The following is a 22,561-nucleotide window of genomic DNA, read 5'->3' on the forward strand; positions in this document are numbered from 1 at the left end:
CTCATTTCAGTACTTAAAATGTTCCCTTTGAACTTGATTAAAAATATAAATCTTGCCTTCCCCGGCTTGGGCCTGCCTCAGGTTGGGAAGCCAGCAGTGGGGAGGGGCCCCTTCCCCTGCTGTGGGAGCCTTGATTGCTTCCAGAGCTACTCTCTACTCAGCCACAGGCTGCTCCTTCCTGCTTCTCCATGGGGGCCTTTTATCAGTTTTGGGTCAGACAATAGTCTTTGTGCCCCACAATTTCCAGGACAGGTATCTTATGCTCTCCAAGGTGCCCCCTTAGAAATCCCCTTTCAGGAGAGCACCTTTTTCCCTTCCTCATGAATGATGGTAGAAATCCCATAGCACCCCAACCGTCTTATCTGAAGAGATTTTCTGGACCATGATACCCTTAAATTCCTGGAGGTGAATATTGGTCCAGAGGTGACATACCAAGTTTTTGGCTAGTGTCTTACGAGTTGAGCACAGAGGGTTAAGCGTCCCTTCTTAAAATATGAAATACTTGATATCTATTTTGTCCTTTGTGAACCACACTGGAAATGAGTCACAGAGTCCTGTCTTAATGTGCTAGCACAGTAATTGTTCTAGCCACAGCACCTTGGTGACTCCTGTGTGCCAGCACGAGGCTCAGTTCCTCATTACATCCACACTGTCTTCCTGAGACGCTGGGTGTCAGTCTCCATCTCACGGATAGAAGACAGTCTCAGGGAAGTTCAGTTCAGTTTCCCAGGCTCATTCAGCTAGGAGTTGGTGGAGCCTGGATTGGATGCTGGGTCTGCCTGACCCTTAAGTCTATGCCCTTTGAAGTGTTGAAATAGTTATAGTAAAGGAAATTTTATGAAACTGGGATTGACTTTACAATAATCCACAGTGGGTTGGCGGAAAGTGGGAGGGTATGGAGGAGACAATTCTGGCCATGAGTTGGTCCTTGCTGAAGCTGGGTAATGAGTACTTGGGGGTTCTCCACCCTGGTTTTTCTCTTTGTACATGTTGTGATCTTCCTTTATAAAAAGTTATTTTTTAAAAAGAATCTGGAGTCTTTACCCCTATATGTCTGTGTTTTCAATTTAAATTTATTCACCATTTTTTAGAAAACATAGTACTCTTTGTTCAGACCATTATATAAAATTTTTGACTAGTAAAAATGCATGTTTGAAGTTATTATTTCAGGTTCTGTTTTGTTTTTAGGTCTAACAAGAAACCTACCCTTCTGTGAACATTTGAGATCTGATGTCTGGTAGTTCTGTGGGCAGACTATAACCTAAGAAATAGCCTTCTGGTGATTAGTTATTGTTACCAAGTAAAAGCTGGCATTATTTCATGTAATTAATAGCCTTTACATATTAGTCTTACTGGGCTAATCATTTTTTCAGAAATGACTGAAATGACAGCTTTACTAACCTCTTCTGTGAATAGATAGAATAGCACAATCCATGTGAAAGAAAAGAGCCATAGTAAATGGCTTAGGGCTGATCTTTTCCTTTAAGGCAAATGGTTGTTTAAGAAACAGAACTATGGCAAGTGTATTATGTGAGCTCTGAGACCTCATGCAACCTGGAAGATGAGTTTATTTTTAGCATTTCATTTCTCTTTAGTCCAGTATCCAAATGCTTCTTTTTTAAAATAATTAATTAATTAATTAGACTGTGCAGCATTGTAGCATGTGGGATCTTGTTCCCCAGGCAGGACTTGAACCCAGGTCCCCTGCATTGGGAGCTTGAGGTCTTAGCCACTGGGCTACCAGAGAGATCCCAGCTTCTTTTTATTGAATTTTAAAAATTATCCTAACTTGAAAACTAGAAGATGAAATCACTAGTTTTCAATGTTTACAGTTATCTGTGCTTAATTTTTGTGGCTTCTCAATTATGGACATTTAAAAGAACTATTAGACCTTTTAATTGTTCTTTCTTATGGGCCTTATATGAAATGATTTTGAGGGTTATTCAACAAGTATTTGTTGAGCACTTGCTATGCGAAGATGCTGAGCTGGGTCTGGAGATCTTGGAGTAAGCAGGTGGGACATGACTTGCACTGGGAGAACTTAAAATTCTATTGGGGTCCTAGAATAACACAGCTATCAGGTTTTTAAAAAATTACATTTTGTAATAAGTAGTTCAAAGGAGAAATACAGTGGATGATAATATAAAGCCAGGAAAACTGGCTGAGCTTTAAGTCATGTATAACATGTCATTTCCTGCAGAAGAGCTTCTGCCTTGTTTGACTTCTGATTCTCGGCTCCTCCTCAGTTTCCTGTTGCTCTAAAGTACTTGTTCATTGGTTAGTGTGTTCATCTGTTAAGTTATTCATTCAGTAGGTATTTTGTCAGTACCTACTATACAGCTGTTTATTATGTACAAAGTGCCCATATGAAGCACAGCAGAAAACTGAATTAGGTTCACGGACTGTATTTGGGGAACATCTGCATGAATAAGGGAGCTGAGATGTCCATCACAAACATTAAAGACAGAGTAGACAGTGGTAAGCACCTTACAGGAAATGCTGACTGAGTGGTTTCAAAACAGGGAGAGGTGATGTTTCGTTAGGGATCAGAGAAAGCTTCATTCAGGACTAGAGATTTGAATTGGGACTTGAAGGACCGGTAGTATTGCATAGCAGGGTGGAGGGAAGTATTCTAAATATTTTGAGTGAGGGGCATGAGACAGTTTATAGATGAGCATCTGTTTCATCAGTGCAACTTGGGAATTGATAGGCTCTCTGACCCTGTGATTTGCCCTTGTTGTTCCATTGCTAAGTCGTGTCTGACTGTTTGCGGCCCCATGGACTTTAGCACACCAGGTTTCTCTGTTCTTCAGTTACCCTACAGCCTCTAAAATTAGTTGACAGTTTTGCTTGAGTCAACTGGTCTTCAGAATTGATTTCTCTGCTTCCCTAATATGATCACTTAATCTCCTGCTCTCCAGTCAGGAGACGATATTTCTTTCTGTTTCTCTCTTCATTCTAAATTGTTCTTGAACTTTTCCTTTCTTAGTCAATTCCCTGTCACAGTTAAAACATTTTGAAGAATGGAGCAACTGTAGTGCTTTCAGTCAATTTCAGTAGCATGGAATTCAGACCAGATATTTGAAGCTGAGTTGGTATCTGCTTTTGCTGACTGCTGCCTTACATGCCAACCAGCCTAAGAAAGGAGGGACTCTGGAGCCCTGGAGAGTGTGACCTGCAGCTGGGACACGTGAAGGAGAGTGTAGGATTCCCCTGGGAAGTCCCTGTGTGCCGATCTTCTGCCTTGCTCTTCCGGGATTCTTCGACAAGGCAGAGCAAACTTCTTTTACTTCCATCGCTTCCTCAGAGCCTAAATCTGTGTTCCCAGTCTTAAATTGGCACATTCTTACTGCCTATCTATATTATTTATCCTCACAGCATTTTGGGGTTTATACATATACTTTTGTATGGAAGGGTATTGTATATGAGCATGAACATTAAAGGGAAGAAAATAAAATTCTGATCAACTCCACGGACACGTATTTCCTCTAAGTATCTTATTAATCATTAAATATTGTTAATCACTGAAATTTTTTTAGATTGCTTGCCTGGAAATTGCTAGATTACATTGTATAAAGCATTCTTTGTTCTCTTAAAATATTCTCTGCTAAGTCGCTTCAGTTGTGTCTGACTCTGTGTGACCCCATAGATGGCAGCCCACCAGGCTCCTCTGTCCCTGGGATTCTCCAGGCAAGAATACTGGAGTGGGTTGCCATTTCCTAATCCAAGAATATTCTTTAGGGGGCAGCATTTCCTGTATGGTTTACAAATAATAAATTGCTTTTAATTGTCATAACTGATTAAGATCTTATGGTTATTCTGCTCCCCCCAAGAAATCACTTAAAGTATCTTATGGGTGGGTAATAGCTCAAGATACACTGCTGATCTTTTAAGTATTTAAATTTAAATCTACATGGTATTTATATTTAAATCTACATGGTATTTCCTATACTATTTATACAAGATTTTTTGTTAATTTCTACAGTTTCTGATCTGATAAAGGTAGAAAAATGTATATATTTAAGACAAATTTGGGAGAACAAAGAGAAAATATTTTATTTACCCTGAAGAGTGAAAGTCCCATGGCATGGTAATATTGAGACCTAGATGAAGTATGTGCTGTGCTGTGCTTAGTCATTCAGTTTTGTCTGACACTTTGTGACCTCATGGACTATAGTCCCCCAGGCTCCTCTGTCCATCGGATTCTCCAGGAGAAAATACTGGAGTGGGTTGCCATGTCCTCCTCCAGGGTATCTTCCCAACTCAGGCATCAAACCCAGGTCTCCCTCATTGCAGGCGGATTCTTTACTGTCTGAGCCACCAGGGAAGCCCAGATGAAGTATACTGAATAATAAATACTTGTATGTTATCTGGAAATCATGGAAGAATTATATTTTTGCAATTAGGGTTCCTTTAAATAGAAATTAATACTGAAAAATAACAAGCAAGCAGATATTTATTCAACAGACACAAATCAAGTCCCTTCTCTGTGCAAGACATTAAAAGAGAATCAGGAAAGAATTATGAGGATATATATGACTTGGCTTTGGCTCTTGAGTTTATCGTGTAACAGGAATGATAAGACAAAAATACAAAATATAAGTATTTACAATATACAAAGGAGAAATAGTCCCTTAAGATAATATCTTAACATCTTCAAATGTTGAAAAAATTCAAAACAAAAATAGCATTTCATGACACACGTAAATTATATGAACTTCAAATTTTAGTGCCCATAAATGAAGCTTTATTGGAACATAGTCGTCCTCATTCACTGGGGTGTTGTTTATGGCTGCTTTTGTGATATAATGGCAGAGTTGAGTAGCTGCAACAGATCATGTGGCCTGCAAAGCAAAATATTTACTCTCTGGCTCTTTAGAGAAAAAATTTGCCTCCCCTTGCTATAAGTACATATGAAGTTGACCCTTGAACAAACTTGACTTTGAACATGGGCAGGTGGCTTTTATGGGCTTCCTTGGTGGCTCAGACAGTAAAGAATCTGTCTGCAGTGTGGAAGACCCAGGTTTGATCCCTGGGTTGGAAAGATCCCCTGAAGAAGGGAATGGCTACCCACTCCAGTTTTCTTTCCTGGAGAAGTCCATGGACGGAGGAGCTTGGTGGGCTACAGTCCTTGGGGTTGCAAACAGTCAGACGCGACTGAGCAACTGACGCTTTCAGGTCCTCTTACAGGTGAATTTTTTTCTAAAGTAGAAAATACTGTAGCGCCCACTGTCCATGGTTGGTTGAATCTGTGGATGGGTGAAACTGTAGATACGAAGGCCAGATTAACCCTGTCATTGTTCAAAGATCAGCTGTATTTGGGGTTGGAGGAGAGCCCTTTCCAAGTGAGCCAAGGTCTTTGGCTGCCTTCCATCCTAAATAGTGGCCGGTGTTGATGGGCATCCTGTCATGTTTCTCTCCCCCTATAGGATGAGATGGGCCCATTCTTCCTGCAATGCAGGAACAGCAGGAGACACAGGTTCGATTCCTGGGTTGGGAAGATGCCCTGGAGGACAACATGGCAACCCACTCCAGTATTCTTGCTTGGAAATCTCATGGACAGAGAAGCCTGGCGGGCTATGTCCATGGGATCTCAAAGAGTCAGACACGACTGAAGTGACTTAGCAAGCTCATGTTCAGCTGCAGTGATGCCTTGTACCAGGTGTCTGATCCTTCCATCACACTTTAGGTTCGGTCTCATCCCAGTGTAGGTTCCAAGATGAGGTGTAGGGAGGAGGTAGAGGTCCTGTATTCTCTAAATGACTATGACCAGAAACCTTAGAAAATCCAAACACAACAAAACCCAGATGCCTTACCTCTCTTTCTGCTTAATTTTCTAATGTCACCAAAAGGGACTTGTAAATCTGGTCAGACCGGGTTTGTTCTTCCCATTTACATGCCATTTGAGAAATCCAGTTGTCTTTCTTCCTGTGTGTTTCTTCTCTCTGACTGCGTGTCCAGTCCCAGTTTTCCCAATTTGAAACTAAGCTAATTACACACACAAAAAAAAGTCAGAACTTTTCATGCTAATATCTACTGGGAAAAATGAAGTATAATATTAATTAAAGCAGCAATACAAAGAGTTTATTTTAAATTGAGCTACCAGGCATTGAGATCCATGCCATATTCATGACAGAATAGTTGAAATGCAATTTTATCTGCATAATTAAGAAGTTTTAGATGCTTATGGATTTTTTAAAAAATTCAGATCTAGATCGCAGCTGTTCTAAGAGCTTTTTTTCTAAGCATGTTCAGCTTCTTGACCTGTCTACTTTTATACTTACTCTGTGGATTTTTTTTTTTTAATGTTTTACCTTGAACTTGGATGCCTCACTCTTAACTGTCTAAAGAAATGGAAATTAGTCATGCTGCCATTATGTAATTTTGATGACATCCGGCCATGTATTTCTACATTGACACAACTGCTGGCTTTGACAGGTGACTTAAAGAGGAGGATAGAGTGAATGTCAAGGCTGTCCTTTCAAACCAGTGAATCTAGCAGAGATTGTTAGGGCAGAAAAGGCAAAAAGCAGCCTTGGGTTAAATTCTTTATTTGAACTTCAGATGGTGTGGTGGTACAAGAAAGTTGGCACAGCTACATCCTTTTCTTGTTGGGAATAGAAATAAAAAGGGAAGGTAAACATGTTGTGTACCACACATCTGTCAGGACACCTTGACTTTTGGGTACAGATCACAAAGGTGTTATAATTAGTACAAGTTAACTGAGCAATCTGACCAAGTGGTTTTAAACTTAAATTTTGTGTACTCTGGGTTACATTAGTAAGCTGCCTTTACTGAACAGGATCCTACCATTTGCCAGACATTGTTTTAGACCCTGGAAGACAAATGAAAAGCTGTGTTCTTTCCCATCAAGAGGTTTGCCACAGAAGGTGATAAATAGTGACACTATGTATTATGTAGTGGCTGGGACACAGACATACCTATGCTCATCATGGCTGTTGTTTCCTAGCTGTGTTCTTGGCTAACACCTTCAGCTGAGCCTCAGTTTCCTCTTTTATGAAATGAACAAGAAAGCACCAAACTAGTAGGGTTAAATGATGCAGTATATAGAGAGTACTTGGTGGGTAGCTATTAATTAACAGACAGTGTGACAGGCATTTTGAAAGAACCCAAACTAGCTTGGGTGGAGGAGGGTAGGGTTGGGCAGTTAGTTGGCAGCCAATTCCTAAGGAAGCATGGCCCATGTTGAGACTTGATGGAAAATTAGATTTGGGTTGAGGTTTGTGCTTTCTAGGCAAAGGGAACATTTACAAAGTATATGTTTGCCTTGTGCTGATTTCATTTGTGGCTATACAGATAATATGTGTAATTTTAATAACAAAAAGGCATCTAAAAATTGATTTAAGGCTATAAATTTGTACTTGAAATAACAACTGTCATTGCTTCCAATATGTGTTTCTTTATTGCAACTCAAAAGTGTAAGAGCTTAAATGGCATCTGAAGAAGTTAAGGATAAAATACTAAATAGACTGAGAAGCTTTCATAAAGTTTAACTCATGTTTGTGTTGTTAGGGACTTTATGCTACTTTCTAACAGGCCTGCTATTGAAGCAAATTCCCACACTTTGATTCTCTTCATTTTGATTACTTTGATATAGTTCTTCTGTCATCCCTTTTTATGGCCCAGTGATCTCTGAAAATCAATGTTAAAGATAATTCATAAATTATCCCTCCTCATAATATGGTCTCATCAAAATCCCAGAATTCTAGCCAGGCATCTACTGAGTTACTCATTTTAAGATGATAGCCATGCTGGGCTTTATTTTGAGATGCTCTTACAAGTGAAGGGCAACCAGTGCTTTCCTTCAGATGTTTTGAATCACCATTTCTTTCTCCTTTACTCTTTTTGGCTTCTTGTTATGTATGGTTCAAAACTTTAAAGGACAGAACTATACCCAGAAAACCACAGTCATATCATAGCTATAATGTGCCAAGAGTTGAAAAGAAATTCTGCTCTTACTGTATAGAGTTAGCAATTTATATTATTTTTTCTATGCTGGCTTTTAGCCAGTAAAAATATCCACTATTCTTCTAATCTCCTAGAGATGGGAGCCATTTCTTAAGAACCTTCAACCATGAGCTGGCCTGTCACTGAATGATTATAGTCAAACCTGGTCAGCTAATAGGAGGATCTCAGATAGCCAATGGATTCTAATTTAGAACAATTCAATCTTGTCTCTGGTTTAAGATGTGTTAACCTGAGATGCCACATCTGTCCAGAACAGGAAAGCATATTGTTCTTAGTTTACATTCCCGTTAAAGGAAAGCTGGAGAATGCATAGCCAGAGACTGTGTTAAATACTGTTTCCTGCCCACCTGATTGTTACCATCATGCGTTTGTTGTTGGTGGTGTTGTGCTTCTCTGTGGTCATTAGATAGTCATTTTCCCAGAAGTGAAACGTGCATGGAACTTGTGCCATATTTCTAGTTTTGAAGTCCCTTCACTGATTTAAAACTCTTAGAGAAATCTTGGTGTCAAAAGTCTTTCCTCCATGGAAAGAGTTGGCTTCACTGAGGACCAGGCGAGCATAGAGAATCCCTGCTCTTCGGAGAGGTCTGTTGGTGTATCACTGCAATGAAATTAGTTACTGTGGTTACTATGCAAGGTACCTGCTTTATCGTGCTCCAGGCCAGACAGTGAACTGGTGGAAAATGGTCACTCATCTGCAGTGCCTTGCAGCAGAAATGATTCTTTTGGATTTAGGTCTGAACAATTTTTTAGCTCCATATGTTGTATAACTAGCCCATGACTAGCTACAGCCCCACAGAAGGCAGGTACATTGAGTCCCCTTCTAGCCACTGGTCGTGTGACAGTCTGAAGATGGACCAGCTTTTTCCTTTGCTCATAGCTCTTGGTAAGTGTTTGGCAACTTGAGAGAAAGAGCAGTCAGTGTAAAAGATGTAAAAAAGAGAAGAAAAAAAAGTGCATGCTTCCCAAGCTTCTTGGCTATGATGCTGCAGTCACCTATGGTGATTCAGTAGGAATACATGGGATCAAATATGTCCTTGGAGTAACAGTATACATTGTTGGGGGCAGGATGGTTTTAATGTACTTTTGGTTCTAGAGTGGCAGCTGCCAGTAGCCTAGTTGCCTTTTAGCTTATTTGTCACATAGCACACTGCAAAAATAGTTTGAATAAGACTTACAATGAAAACATAAACTTTGAAAGAATGCCTAAAACTGCCTCACATGTGATTTTCTAGAATCACCTGATCTAAATGTTGCTTGTCTATTGTTCAAAAATACAAGGTAAAGAAGACTGAAATAGGAATTAAAAAATTTTAACATTCTTTGTCAATATTTCAAAGGTTAGCTATGTAGTCAGGAATATCTGAATTTTGGTAAATTACTAAATGTTTATTGTGGAGAATTTTGAAAATAGGGGAAAGTTATTTCTGTGTCCATGGAGATGCCATGATAGCCTTGAGCAGTGGGAGAAATTCAAGTTGTCACGGTGTCCCTCAGTGAGTTCTGCTTCAAGAGAATATCCAGGGCTCTGTTGCCTTTAAGAATACTGCTGCATGTAAAATAGCAAATAATCTTAAGCTGTAAAAAAACCTCAAACTTACAAGATCAGTGAAGTTGCATCCATATATGAGGTACATCAATATATGAGGTAGTTTTTGAATGTCCTAGTAATGCCTAATGTGATTGGCCTGTGAATCTCTGTAGAATTCGCTCTTATTGCAATAAGATTATACATAGTTATGAACTATAAAATTAAAGTATGAACTATATTTTAAAAAAAATTGGGGAAAGTTTAAAGAAAAATAAACAACTGTAATCCCATGTGTGAAACAATGCCCGACACACATCAGACTCCCACATATTTGTTCAGTGACTATAGAAATATGAGTGTGTTCATGCTTAAGATTTTTTCCCATGTATATTTGTCTTTTTTTTTTTTTAAAGAAAGAAAATAGAGATCAGAACATAAGTACAGTGTAACTTCACTTTAAATTTTAAAAGTTAATTTCTTTGGTCATTGCTATCATTATTGTTATTATTTTGTGATAACTGGAAGATTTGAACTTGCCTGTGACCCCTAGCAAGGGGCAACCTCACTTTAGGCATGTCTGTTAAATGAAACTAGGAAATTTCTTTTAAAAAAATTATTTAATTTGCTTTATTCAGTGATTCGTGAATCAGCATCCCATCTAGTAAGTGGAAGAGAACTCCTATAATTTCATTAGGTAATGGTTGCAATGAATTCCCATTAAACATGTGACCTTAATTCCACACTCTTTTTCAGAAAAATCTCTGGTGTGTAGGGTCTTTTATCACTACTGCCCACAGTTACCTTTAGGTCTTGTCCCCACAGTCCTGCCTGATCACCTTCATATTCTCTTCCTTGTCACAGTCTCACTTCTGCCAGACTCATCTGTTTACTCCCCCTGTTTCCCTACTAGAACTGTCGCTCCATCTAAATGGTCTCTTTCTGTTGTTCCCCTAACCCACCCCATTTTAAGTCTCTGCTCCTTTATATGCCACCCTGCAAGCTGGCATACCTACCCCTTTTCTTCACTCACTGAATTATTTTCTATGAGAAAGAAGAAAGTGTTGGTTGCTCATTTGTGTCTGACTGCGATCCTGTGGACTGTAGCCCGTCAGGCTCCTCTGTCCATGGAATTCTCCAGGCAAGAATACTGGAGTGGGTTACCATTCCCTTCTCCAGGGGATCTTCCTGTCCTAGGAATTAAACCTGGGTCTCCTGCACTGCAGGCAGATTCTTTACCATCTAAGGCAACCTAGCTCCAAATCCTGCATTTTCTATTAACTCTCTTGTATTAGCAGGGCATGTCGTATTGAGAGGCAGTATTCTGGGGCATCATGCCGTAGAGGAGCTTATGTAAGGTTCAAGTGAATGTTTTTTTGGTTGACTTTGAAACCTTTAAGTTAGTAGTTGTCATAAAACTCCGTGTCCCCATCCCGACCCCCCGAACAAGAGAGGGAGGGAAAGTAAGAACTTGGCATATGCTTGCCCTGACAATTTTTTTCTCTGTTGCAATTTAAACTGTTTCCCAAAATTCTCATAGTTTCGTTAGTTCTCCCTTGATTTTTTCCTGTTTGAATAACATGACTAACTTGGTTTCATCAGTTCTGTGAGTTATGATTTGGCTCCTTCCTCCTGTCTTCAAACTTAGCCTTGAAGGTTACCTACTTTGTAATTAAAATAGGTCTGTGGTGGTGGGGAGATGGAGATCCACACTCCTTATTAGATACAGTAACCCTGGGCCACTTTGATAAGACACAAAGACCTTGACTTAACCAAATGTAGTTTTAGGCCTTCTAAGTATTTATTTCTTTTAACCCATTGAGCAGTGAAGTATTTGTTGACATTCTTTCCCTTTGCATATAAGGAAGCCACATAAATCATGAACACTTTTGAAAAAGACATGGTCTCTGTTTTGAATTTAGTACCCCCTTAACTATTGAATAATAAAAATGTGATATAACCAAATGGGCCAAGAATGCATGGGTAGCAGAGCACAGTGGGTAGCTTCTGGAGTCAGTATGATCAGAATTTAGATCCTCCACTCAAGGGCACTGTATCTTACGGTCCTTGAGCCTCAGTTTCTCTTTCTTTGAAATGAGCAAGGGAGGTTATGGGGAGAATCAACCGTGTTTTCTTTCCACTTCTCTCCTTTGCAGGGTTGAGTCAATAACTGTGATACTTGGGGAAGTCAGTCCAGGCCTCCTGAAGGAGGAAGACTTGAACTGAGCTGTGAAGGCAGGCTAGGATTCTACTAGGTGGAGTGAAAAAGTAAAGGCTTTCCAGATGTGGGGAATCAATCAAGCCACAGACTGGTCCATAGAGCCTTGCAAGCAAGTGCAGGGAACCACTTGAAAACAGTGCATCAAAATGTATGAGAGGGCTTGACAGGAGAGAGTCTGCAACCTGAGGGGTGCAGAAGAATTTATAATCTAGGATGAGTGAGGATGGGTTGTTGGGAAGTAGTGGAGGAAGGGTAGCTCTGAAAGGTACTTCCAGAGAAAAATCATCAGGGCTTGGTGTGTGAGGCTAGGTGATTGGCGAAATTGCAAGGGTTTAAGCAGGTGATTGGTGGCTGGTGGTAAAGAACCTACCTGCCAATGCAGGAGATGCAGGTTTAATCCCTGGAGGAAGATCCCTTGGAGAAGGAATGGTAACCCACGCCAGTATTCTTCCCTGGGAAATCCCATGGTCAGAGGAGCCTGGCGGGCTACAGTCCATGGGGTCACAAACGAGTTGGATATGACTTAGCAACTAAACAGCAACAAAGCAGGCGATTACTGTGTCATTCATTCATCATTAAAATACTTAAATAAAAAATCTGCTGCTATGGGGTTCTGTTCTAGGTACTGAGGATTAACCACTGAAAAAAATAGAAGTCCCTGCTGTCTCGAAGCTTAGTTTCTAGGGTTAATTGTGCTAAAAATTTAGTGGCTGCAATTTTGGCATCTTGAAGTGTTATTAGGTAGCTCATGATGCTTTTATCATGTCTAAAAGTCAGGTGGGAAATGTCAGTGAAAGCACATCCAGTGTTTTCACGAAATCAGTAGACAGTATTTTCATATTTTAGGCCTATAAAGATAAGAATAAAGCAATTAAACTGAAAATGCTGTATTTCACAGATCAAAGAAAGTGCTACTACTATAGATTTAGTAATTTGCCTTATAGTTGATAAATTTCAGGGACTATCTTGAAGTTTGGAACATCTAGAGAGTTGTTGTTGAGTTGTGAAAGGTTCCTTTTGTAGGTTTGGGTTTGGGTTAAAATTAGGTTCATTTAACAATCAGGATTTAGAAAAGGCAGAGGAACCAGAGATCAAATTGCCAACATCCGTTGGATCATCGAAAAAGCAAGAGAGTTCCAGAAAAACATCTATTTCTGCTTTATTGACTATGCCAAAGCCTCTGACTGTGTTGATCACAACAAACTGTGGACAATTCTTAAAGAGATGGGAATACCAGACCACCTGACCTGCTTCCTGAGAAATCTGTATGCAGGTCAAGAAGCAACAGTGAGAACCAGATGTGGAACAACAGGCTGGTTCCAAACAGGAAAAGGAGTACGTCAAGGTTGTATATTGTCACCCTGCTTATTTAACTTATATGCAGAGTACATCATGAGAAATGCTGGACTGGATGAAGCATAAGCTGGAATCAAGATTGCTGGGAGAAATATCAATAACCTCAGACATGCAGATGACATAACCCTGATGGCAGAAGGCAAAGAAGAACTAAAGAGCCTCTGATGAAAGTAAAAGAGGAGAGTGAAAAAGTTGGCTTAAAACTCAACATTCAGAAAGCTAAAATCATGGCATTGGGTCCCATCACTTCTTGGCAAATAGATGGGGAAACAGTGGAAACAGTGACAGAATTTTATTTTTTGGAACTCCAAAACCACTGCAGATGGTTGCTGCAGCCATGAAATTAAACGACAGTTGCTCCTTGGAAGAAAAGTTATGACCAACCTAGACAGCATATTAAAAAGCAGACCTTTGTCAACAAAGGTCCGTCTAGTCAAAGCTGTGGTTTTTCCAGTAGTCATATGGCTGTGAGAGTTGGACTATAAAGAAAGCTGAGCGCCGAAGAATTGATGCTTTTGAACTGTGGTGTTGGAGAAGACTCTTGAGAGTCCCTTGGACAGCAAGGAGATCCAGCCAGTCCATTGTAAAGGAAATCGGTCCTGAATGTTCATTGGAAGGACTGATGCTGAAGCTGAAACTCCAATACTTTGGCCACCTGATGCAAAGAACTGACTCATTTGAAAAGACCCTGATGCTGGGAAAGATAGAGGGCAGGAGGAGAAGGGGTTGACAGAGGATAAGATGGTTGAATGGTATCACCGACTCAATGGACTTGAGTTTGATTAAACTCCTGGAGTTGATGATGGCCAGGGAGGCCTGGCGTGCTGCGGTTCATGGGGTCGCAAAGAACTGGACACGACTGAGCGACTGAACTGCATGGAACTGAACAAACAGGAAGAAGTAATTAAGTTGGACAAGACTTTGATACTTGATACCTTTTTAGCAAGTGATTTTGTCAGTTTGTTTTTGAAGTAGAGTTATGATATTTTATATTTTTCAGTCTGAGTTTTCTTCAGTTCTTTAAGGTGGAAAAATTTAAGTTTGTTCTAGGTAATTCCTTGACAAACAATATTGATTTAAGAAATAGAGACATTTGAAAATATAATTTTCCATGGTATTTTGAAAGCTTGAATTAGAGAAACATTATCTAATTAAAGCTATAATACATTTAAATATTCATTTACTTATGATAACTTCTCTCCTTGTTATTTAATGTATCTTGTCATATCTTACAGTGTTTTTATGGTAACAGTAATTAATCGACTATAACAATAAAGACTTTTCTATAATTCTTCAGGAAAGAAATAAAGAGGTTTGGAGTTAATGATATTGATATGATATCCTGCAATAAAAGAATATGAAAAATATTTAAAAATGATTAAAACTCTGAGCTGCTATACATGTGTTACTCCTCAGTATGTGAATTTCTGTTAAAAAAAATCAGATCTTTTTTCTTGAGGATAATTTTATTTTTTTCAATTTCCTTTTAGGGAAAGGTGCAGTTTTAAAGTGTCTGCTGGACATTCACAAAATTTTTCAGGAAAATGACCCAGCTTATATTCTAAATGATCTCTACATCTCAGACTACTGTGTGTGGATTCAGAAAGCCAAGTAAGTTTTGAGTTATGTATGCTACGTGCTCCCATTTCTGGAACACTGAAGAAAGCAAAATAACCTGGAGGATTAGTTTTAATGAGGGAGAAGCCTGTACACCTACCAAATACTTGAGAAGTACTGGATCAACATGGGGTACTTGGTGAAGTTGCTTAGAGAGGAGGTGCAGATGACAGAAAGGTGAAGTTTTCTAGAAAAAATTAGTAATAGCTTGGAAAATAAATGTTAAACAGTTGTGACTATTCATTGCTACACTGTTGACTGTTCCCAATGAAATCGCAAGACTGGTCTATCTGAACCTGTATCTGTAGTTTATTTATAGGGGAGTGTGAATGTGAGTGTGTGTGCTAGCAAATGTGTTACATGACAGGATAGAGACCTAATCAGATCTAATGAAAATAACTGTGCCCTCTTTGGTTAATCACTGGCGAATGGAATCCTTTATTCAGAGTATAAGAACAACTTTCAGAGCCTAATTAAGTGTATCTAAGGGTCTGAACACTGAGAAATGAGCTCCTTGAACTTGGTATGTAAAAAAACATTTTTTAATTGTTTACCACAGTCTCACCCAAGGAAGCTTATCAAGTTTAAAAATACAATGAATTTTCATTTTGTTAAGAATGTTCTATAGACCTAATTCTTATCAGACATGCCCAAAATATCCATTTTAGTAGTAGGAGACTGTTAATTGAGAACATACAAAAAGAGCCTTTGGTTGGAATAATTCTTAGGTGTATAGAAAATAATGGCATAATATCATTTGTGACTTAGAAGATAAATGATACTATTTTTACTATTACTGTGAATGGTAAATGAATGCGTTAGGATGGCTTTTAATGCCTGTTTTGAACAAGCCATTATATAGAATTTATTTTTGATTTCTGTTCATGGGGAAGCAATTATATTGCAGAGTGACGTAAGAAAAAAACTTGAGGATGTACCTGTTATAAGCAAAATGCTTAGGGACTGCTCAAGATAATGCCTAATAGCATACAGCAGGTGGTGTCAGCATTCGAAGTAGAAATCTAGATTTCACCAGATGGAAAATTGCATCTTTAACCCCTGAGGTCATAATGGTATGTCATCACTTCATTTGAGCCTTCTGCTAATTGAGCTTATCAAATACCCTGCTGCCATTTCCTGTTGTTTTCATAATAAAATTAAATTGAAATAGTCTATTTGTGAGGGTTTAGGTTTTGCTTTTTTCTTTCAGGGTGAGGATTTTATAAGCATGTAATGAGCATTCAAGTTTATGCTAGGATCCCATTTCTGAGAGTGCCTCCTTGCTCTGTTTGTGGCATTCTTTATTGACTAGAGAGATCTTATTTCATTGAAGTAGAAGAGTGTAATGCCCTCAAGTTGATGTGGGGATTAATAGGACTTTCTTTGGCTTTAAAAGTTTTTCCCTTTGTTTTAAGTTGCAGGAAATCAAATAACATTCTTAGGCTCCTTGTCATTGTTATGGTGACAGTAATTTTTAAAAAGATGTTAATGTATAGGGAGCAGATTAGAAGAGAGAAACCAACAGGAACTCTTGAAGTTGCTTTGGAAAAGAAATTTTCAACTTTACCATTTGACTGTAACGTCCCTTTCTCTAAGTAGACTGTGTTGTTTTCACTTTGTGTGTTATGTTTTAACTATTTTCCCCTCCCCCTTGAAATAAGAGAACTGAATTTTAATTAAATTTTCTAATTTCATTCTTAATTTTTCAAACAGCATAATTGAGCTTTCTAGTATCATCTTAATTATGAACTTTGAATTAGTAATACTATGGTGAATGTCCATAATTTTCCTAATTTCTTACTTAATTTTTCACTTTCTATCTCATTTCTTTTCCAAACAATTTGTTAGTGAAATCTAGTGCCTTATTTTTATGTATTAAAATAGTTCTGCATTTTCCTTAGTCTTTAGTTGATGTTTTTTATTTTTAATAATGACTGTATAAAATTTTATTTGAAGTACCAGACAAGTGCTACATTCTGACTAGCATTCCATTTTCACAGTCAGACATTTACTTTGGCAAAAACTTACTGGAATATGGGCAGCAAAGTCATTCTTATGGTGAATTAATGAAGTTAGGACAACAGTTACCATGAGGTTTTGCTTCAGTGCTTCATAGTTAGTTTTCCTTGTGACATTTGTGTCCTGTAGAGCATACTTGCAGGTCTTAAAAACTGAAGCTCGTGTGTTTTTATTTCAAGTTATAGGCTCTGCACATCACTTTTCTAAAAAATGCTTCATGCTATCCTTCATTGTAAGCTTCATTGGAAGTTTCGAGTGTGGTGGCTCCTACAGGAGACACACCCTGGGTAGCAGCATGCAGAGGTGGTTTGCTTGAGGTCATATATCTTATAAGAGAGATGTCTATGATAATCTCAGGTCTTCTGACTCCAGGTTGCATGTTTTCCCAGATATACTACCTAGACAAGCAGTTGTCTCTGTCCATGATATGGTGTGGGGTGGAGAGTGAAGAGGGAACCCTTCCTTTAGAGGGCTTTTCCTTTAGGAAGAGGGATTAAGAATTTATCTGTCTTCCTCAGGGATGTTCCCATAGCACTTGGCTTAGAGATCACTTGGGCACACATTGTGTCTGCCTCTCATTGTAGTAATTAAGGTGCATATCTCTTTCTTCCTCTAAAATTTTAAAATCCATGTGAATAATCACCTCTCAGTGCCCATTACAGTCCCTTGTGAGCACAGTAAATTTCAGTTGAATAGAATGGTACCTCATAGAGCCAGTTGAAGGAACACTTCTTTTTTTTTTTTTCCCCCTCAACCGAACTGTAAATCAGCTCTAACCTATGTTTATTGAAATTTTTAGCTACATTTTAGCTATATAAGATTTCACCTTTCCCCTGATTTCCTTCTAGTGGGCTGTGCTCACCAGTAGCACTGGTAGTTCTGACCTACTGAAAGTTTAGCATTTTACACTCTTTAGTATAAGCTGGCGGAGAAGGCAATGGCACCCCACTCCAGTACTCTTGCCTGGAAAATCCCATGGACGGAGGAGCCTGGTAGGCTGCAGTCCATGGGGTCGCTAAGGGTCGGACACGACTGAGCGACTTCACTTTCACTTTTCACTTTCATGCATTGGAGAAGGAAATGGCAACCCACTCTAGTGTTCTTGCCTGGAGAATTCCAGGGACAGGGGAGCCTGGTGGGCTGCTGTCTATGGGGTCGCACAGACTCGGACACAACTGAAGTGACTTAGCAGCAGCAGCAGCAGTATAAGCTGGAGTGGAAAAGCTTACACTGTAAAATATGTTCCAGCCCTGCCTCTCATTGACAATAAGACTTTAGCAAGTCACTCCATTACTTCATCTAATGCATTCAGTGTTAGTATTTTAATGCATGGTGTATTTTAAAATGACACAGGATAAAATATGATGTTGTTTTTCTGTGTCAAAGATTTTGGATTTTTTTTTAAAGTAGTTAAAATCTAAAGTCCACTAAACTTCACTATAAGTCAGAGCTTGTCTGTGCAGATTCTATATCTTCGTTTTCTCTGGTATAGTTTTTTCAGGTAGGTGGTTGTAGGGGAGAAAAGAAAATATATGTCTTTGAAACAGTGAACATTGAACCGATAAATGGTTTACTCTCATTAATGTTCTTTGTGCGTTTGTTTTTTTCACTGCTTTTTTTGCATTGTTCCCACTCACCATGAAATGAAATCTTATTTTGCAAGCCCCTTGGACACTAATGTGCAAAGTTTGTAGAGGTAAACAACTCCATTGCTAGAGAATTTTATTTGATAAATCCTGGACCTCAGATTCTGTAGTAGAGCATGTTCTGCTCTGCAGAAGCTCTTAGCATACCTGGCGGTTGCTGCGTGCCTTTCATTGGTCAGCTTCCACAGTGGGCCCCTCCCCCAAGCGAATGACTGTCCAAGAGCGACGGTTAGTGGTCCTGCTCAGCCATTGGTCAGTTTTGCATTGGGCCCCTCCCACAATGAATAATTGTCAAAGAGCAACCGTTAGTAAGCCATTCGGCCAACCGTCAGCGGAGCTGTGGTCCTGAGGTGGAGAGTGAGGTAAGAGGTGGATCCCGGCTTTCTCCCGGTGCCCTCTAGCTCACCTGGCCTTGGGCCAGCGCATAATCTGGGTGGTCCAGGAAACAAGGAAACAAGCCCTCGCCAAGGCAGCCCACTGGCTGGGCCCGCTTTGAGGTGGGGTGAATCTCTTCTGTTACCCTGCCTCTGTGACCTGACGGCCGCAGCCGTCTGCCTGGCATGCACTCTGCTGGCCCCGCCTCCGCCATTCCAACTTCCTGAGGAACCTGAGGGTCAGTTGGGTCTTAGGTGCCTCCCTCCATGATGGCAGCAGAGCAGCGTCTGGGGACCTGACTCTGGGGAAGCTGCCAGCTGAGACCTGCTTCCTTAGCCAAGACCTGGGCGCTGGCAGGAGGACCAGGCAGAGTGGTATGTGAGAGTTTTGGGGCAGAGTAACTGGCCCTGCGGGAACCTCTCCTCTCAAGCCAGGACCTGGACCTTGCTCTTTCTTGTCAGAACAGAGAATAACATTTGTTTATTTTAGTGTAGATTTATACGAACATCACTGACATGACCTCAAGAACAAAGAATCTGGTACCAAAAAATTTGCAACAGCTAATCACTCTCTTCCCTCACCTTTTCTATGAGGAAAGCTTTTGGAGAGTTTGGGGGTTTTAAGGCAGGAGCCACCCATCTCCTTGCAAGGCTGTCAGTAAACTTTATCTGTTCCAAACTCTGATGTTTTGGCATTGTTTGGCCTCACTGTGTATCAGACACACAGACTGGCGTTTCGGTAACATTTCCTCAATTGTGAATAAACTCAAGCTATTTCTGCACTAAAATCTTAAAATTTTAGAAAACTTAAAACCTTATCATTGCTTCATACTGCTTTGGTTGCTTCTTCTATGTATGTGTTTTGGTAGGGAAAAGAATTATGTTCCTGAGAAGAGTGTAGATCTCCTCCTTCTGGCTTTCTCTTGTTCCTGGTTTATCTGCCAAAAGCCATGAGAGTGGTGGTAACTGATGCAGAGGTAAAACATCAGCATTGGATGTAAAAGTGGAATTATTTATTTTTTTAATCACTAATTATCGAGCCCTACCATGTGCTAGGAACTGAGGTGGTGGAGCCACTGTGGTGAACAAGAGACACGCCACCTTGCAGCTGACCTAGCAAGAAACACAGATATAAGGGAATATTATTTTGTAGCCAAATAGCAGCTGCAGTGGGAATGTACGGGTGCTGTGGAACTACCTAGAAGGTCACATGCCTAGTCTTAGGGTCTTGGAAACCGCTTCTAGAAGGAAGAGTTGAAGGTGAGAGCTGAAAGGTCAGTAGGGGATGGTCAGATGCAGATGGGGAAGCAGGCATGGAGAGTATTTCAGACAATAGGGACAAAAGAATATGGACTTTTTAAAGAGCTTGAAAGCTCAGGTTGGTTGACTCTTGGTACAGGAATGAGAGGAAAAAATAAGGCTGATTCTTATAGAGCCTTGGCCACATGAAGATGTTTGAAATTTATCCTGGAAGAGTGTGGAGAATCTAAAGAGTTTAAGTGCTGGGGTATGTATGTGAGTGACATGGTGAGATATAGATTCTGGGAGGGTCCATCAGGTCATACTGTGGGAAATGAACTGGCATAGGGGCAGAGCTCAGATTCAAGCTGAAAAGGCTGGTTTCAGAAGAAAAGGTGATGGAAGCAAAAGGCAGCTGTAGCCTGAGTGAGGCCAGTGAGAGTGGGGCAGGAGACGAGTGGTCAGGGTAGATGAAAGAGGACCAAGTAAGAATTGGATCTCAGGCAACAATGAGAAGTGGGGGAGTCAAAGATGAGATCTGAATTTTGACTTGGCCAGTAAACCAGGTGGTTGGAGGTGCATTTGCTGAAATTAAATCGTATTGGAGAAGGGTATAGGATGGAGGAGAAGGGAGGTAAGAAGAGTTCAGTTTTTAAAATGTTGATTTGAGATCTCTAAGGAGTATCCGTGAAAAAAGAGTCAGGAACATTTGGATCACAGCTGGAAAAGATGTATGGAGAAGAGTTGGACAAAGAAAGGATATGAATTAATAGCAAAACATAAAAAATGGTATCTGATTGCACAGTGCTGTTTCACATATGAGTATAATAATAATCAGGAGTGGGTGCATTCCAGGCTGGGCAAACAGCATCATGCAGAGGAATAGACAAGTCAAACATGTAAGCAACATGGAGAATAGATTTCCTGTTGTAGCTCTGGTCATTGAAGGGGAAGAATGGATGTGAGGCGTTTTTGCTTTTGGATCACAAGTTTTATCTGTCCTTTAGTGTCCCTTTATTATTGAATGAGAGAGTCTGCAGTTAGCCTGGGGTCCCGGCGTTTTAGTAACAGGGCCAGAGATGAAACTCTTTATTTCTCCCTTCAGTGTCTGGAGACTACAACAGTATTTTTGTGTAGAAATCGCTTGGTTACAAACAAGAAACCCACTTGGACTTTTATAGTAAAAGTGGGGACGTTATCAGAAGGCTTTCAGTTATCTTCTGGGACCCAGATGCTGGGAGTGCAGTTGAATCCCTGAGCTCAAGGCACAAAGTACGATAGTTGGCTGACTTTCTGGTGACCTGTGTCCCTCATGTTGCTTCTTTCTCTAAGTCATTGCTGCTCTTCTTCCTTGATGCATGAGAAGGAGAATGGCTTTTCCACTGCTCTGAGTTTCCACGTGCCTAGTTTCAGTAGGGATGGAATAGAGTCCCTTGCTTATGATTCCAAGGGAGGGGCACATGGTTGATCCAGTGTGGGTCAGTGTTTGTTTCTGGTCTAGTTGCCTTGATGACAGTGGGCATGTGCCCCCTAAAGTGGTATACACATAGTCCCAGGGCCCACTTTGTCACTAGTGAGTGGCCTTTCTCAGAGCAGGGTGCGGTGCATGTGTGGCATGCAGACCTCCAAAGAGGACTGCTGTAATTTCATGACACCTATCTGAGTCATAGCTGAGGGAGAGCCCTGCTGCCCATGTCACTGATGATCACAATAAAAATACAGTGCTGTGGCTGATTTCAGAGGTCTGTTTAATTCAGGTGTAACCAAATGATAATCAGGCACTCTAGGTGGTTTCACTTCTTCAGGGGAAGTTACTTCTCTGACAAATGGTACAATGTTAAGTGTTACATTAGCTGCTAATGATTAGCATGTAGAAATTTCAAGAAACAATTGTGCAGAATTTCTAGCAAGTTAAACCTCCCTTGATTTGAAATCATTCTTGGTAAGGTGCTTATTCTGGCCTGTCAAGTTGCTCTTCAGTTTTACTGTTTATTTTTAATTAAATCCACAAATTCATCCTGGATGGGAGTGGGTTTTATCTCTGTAAGAAAAGATTAGTACATGCCAATCTCCATTCACTTATAGCCCTTCAGTGAGGTTTCATATAGAAAGGATTTACTTAATGGTTCTTCACCTTATCACCAGTAGTTCAGCAATGCCCACTGGGGACCGCTGCTCTTCATTAGACTTCTCTAACAAGAAATGTGCCAGTGAGTCATGGGATTATGAATGTTCCTAAAGATTTCAGGTCAAAATAACCCTTTGTAAAGATACAAATGCTCCCTGTAACTATATACATTGAGAAAACTTGTCAAAGAATCCTGTATCTGAATGTTCCAAGGTTTGTGGAGCTTTTTGTTGTTGCTTTTGCTTGTTTTTTAAAATTTGTAGTATCCTTTTTTTTTAAGTAGCCTTTTTTATTTTGGAATAGTTTTAGATTTACAGAAAAATTATGAATATGGTTTAGAGAGTTCCCAGATGTCCCAGACTCAGTTTCCCCTATAACTAACTTTTTATATCCGTATGGTCATTTGTCACAAAGAACCATTATTGATACATTATTGTTAGCTAA

The 22,561-nt window shown here is 39.9% G+C and overlaps 1 protein-coding gene across 1 annotated transcript in view; it reads left to right on the forward strand.

Moving 5' to 3' along the window:
* SHQ1 (SHQ1, H/ACA ribonucleoprotein assembly factor) overlaps positions 1 to 22,561 on the forward strand; it is a 98,636-nt gene that overhangs the window by 41,714 nt on the left and 34,361 nt on the right. Inside the window, exon 10 of the mRNA XM_069561637.1 lies at positions 14,585 to 14,705. Coding sequence (XP_069417738.1) covers positions 14,585 to 14,705 — 121 coding nt within the window. The remainder of the gene's footprint in view (positions 1 to 14,584; positions 14,706 to 22,561) is intronic.

Source organism: Ovis canadensis, chromosome 19 (assembly GCF_042477335.2).
Source record: "Ovis canadensis isolate MfBH-ARS-UI-01 breed Bighorn chromosome 19, ARS-UI_OviCan_v2, whole genome shotgun sequence".
In the NCBI taxonomy this organism is placed as follows: Eukaryota; Metazoa; Chordata; class Mammalia; order Artiodactyla; family Bovidae; genus Ovis; species Ovis canadensis.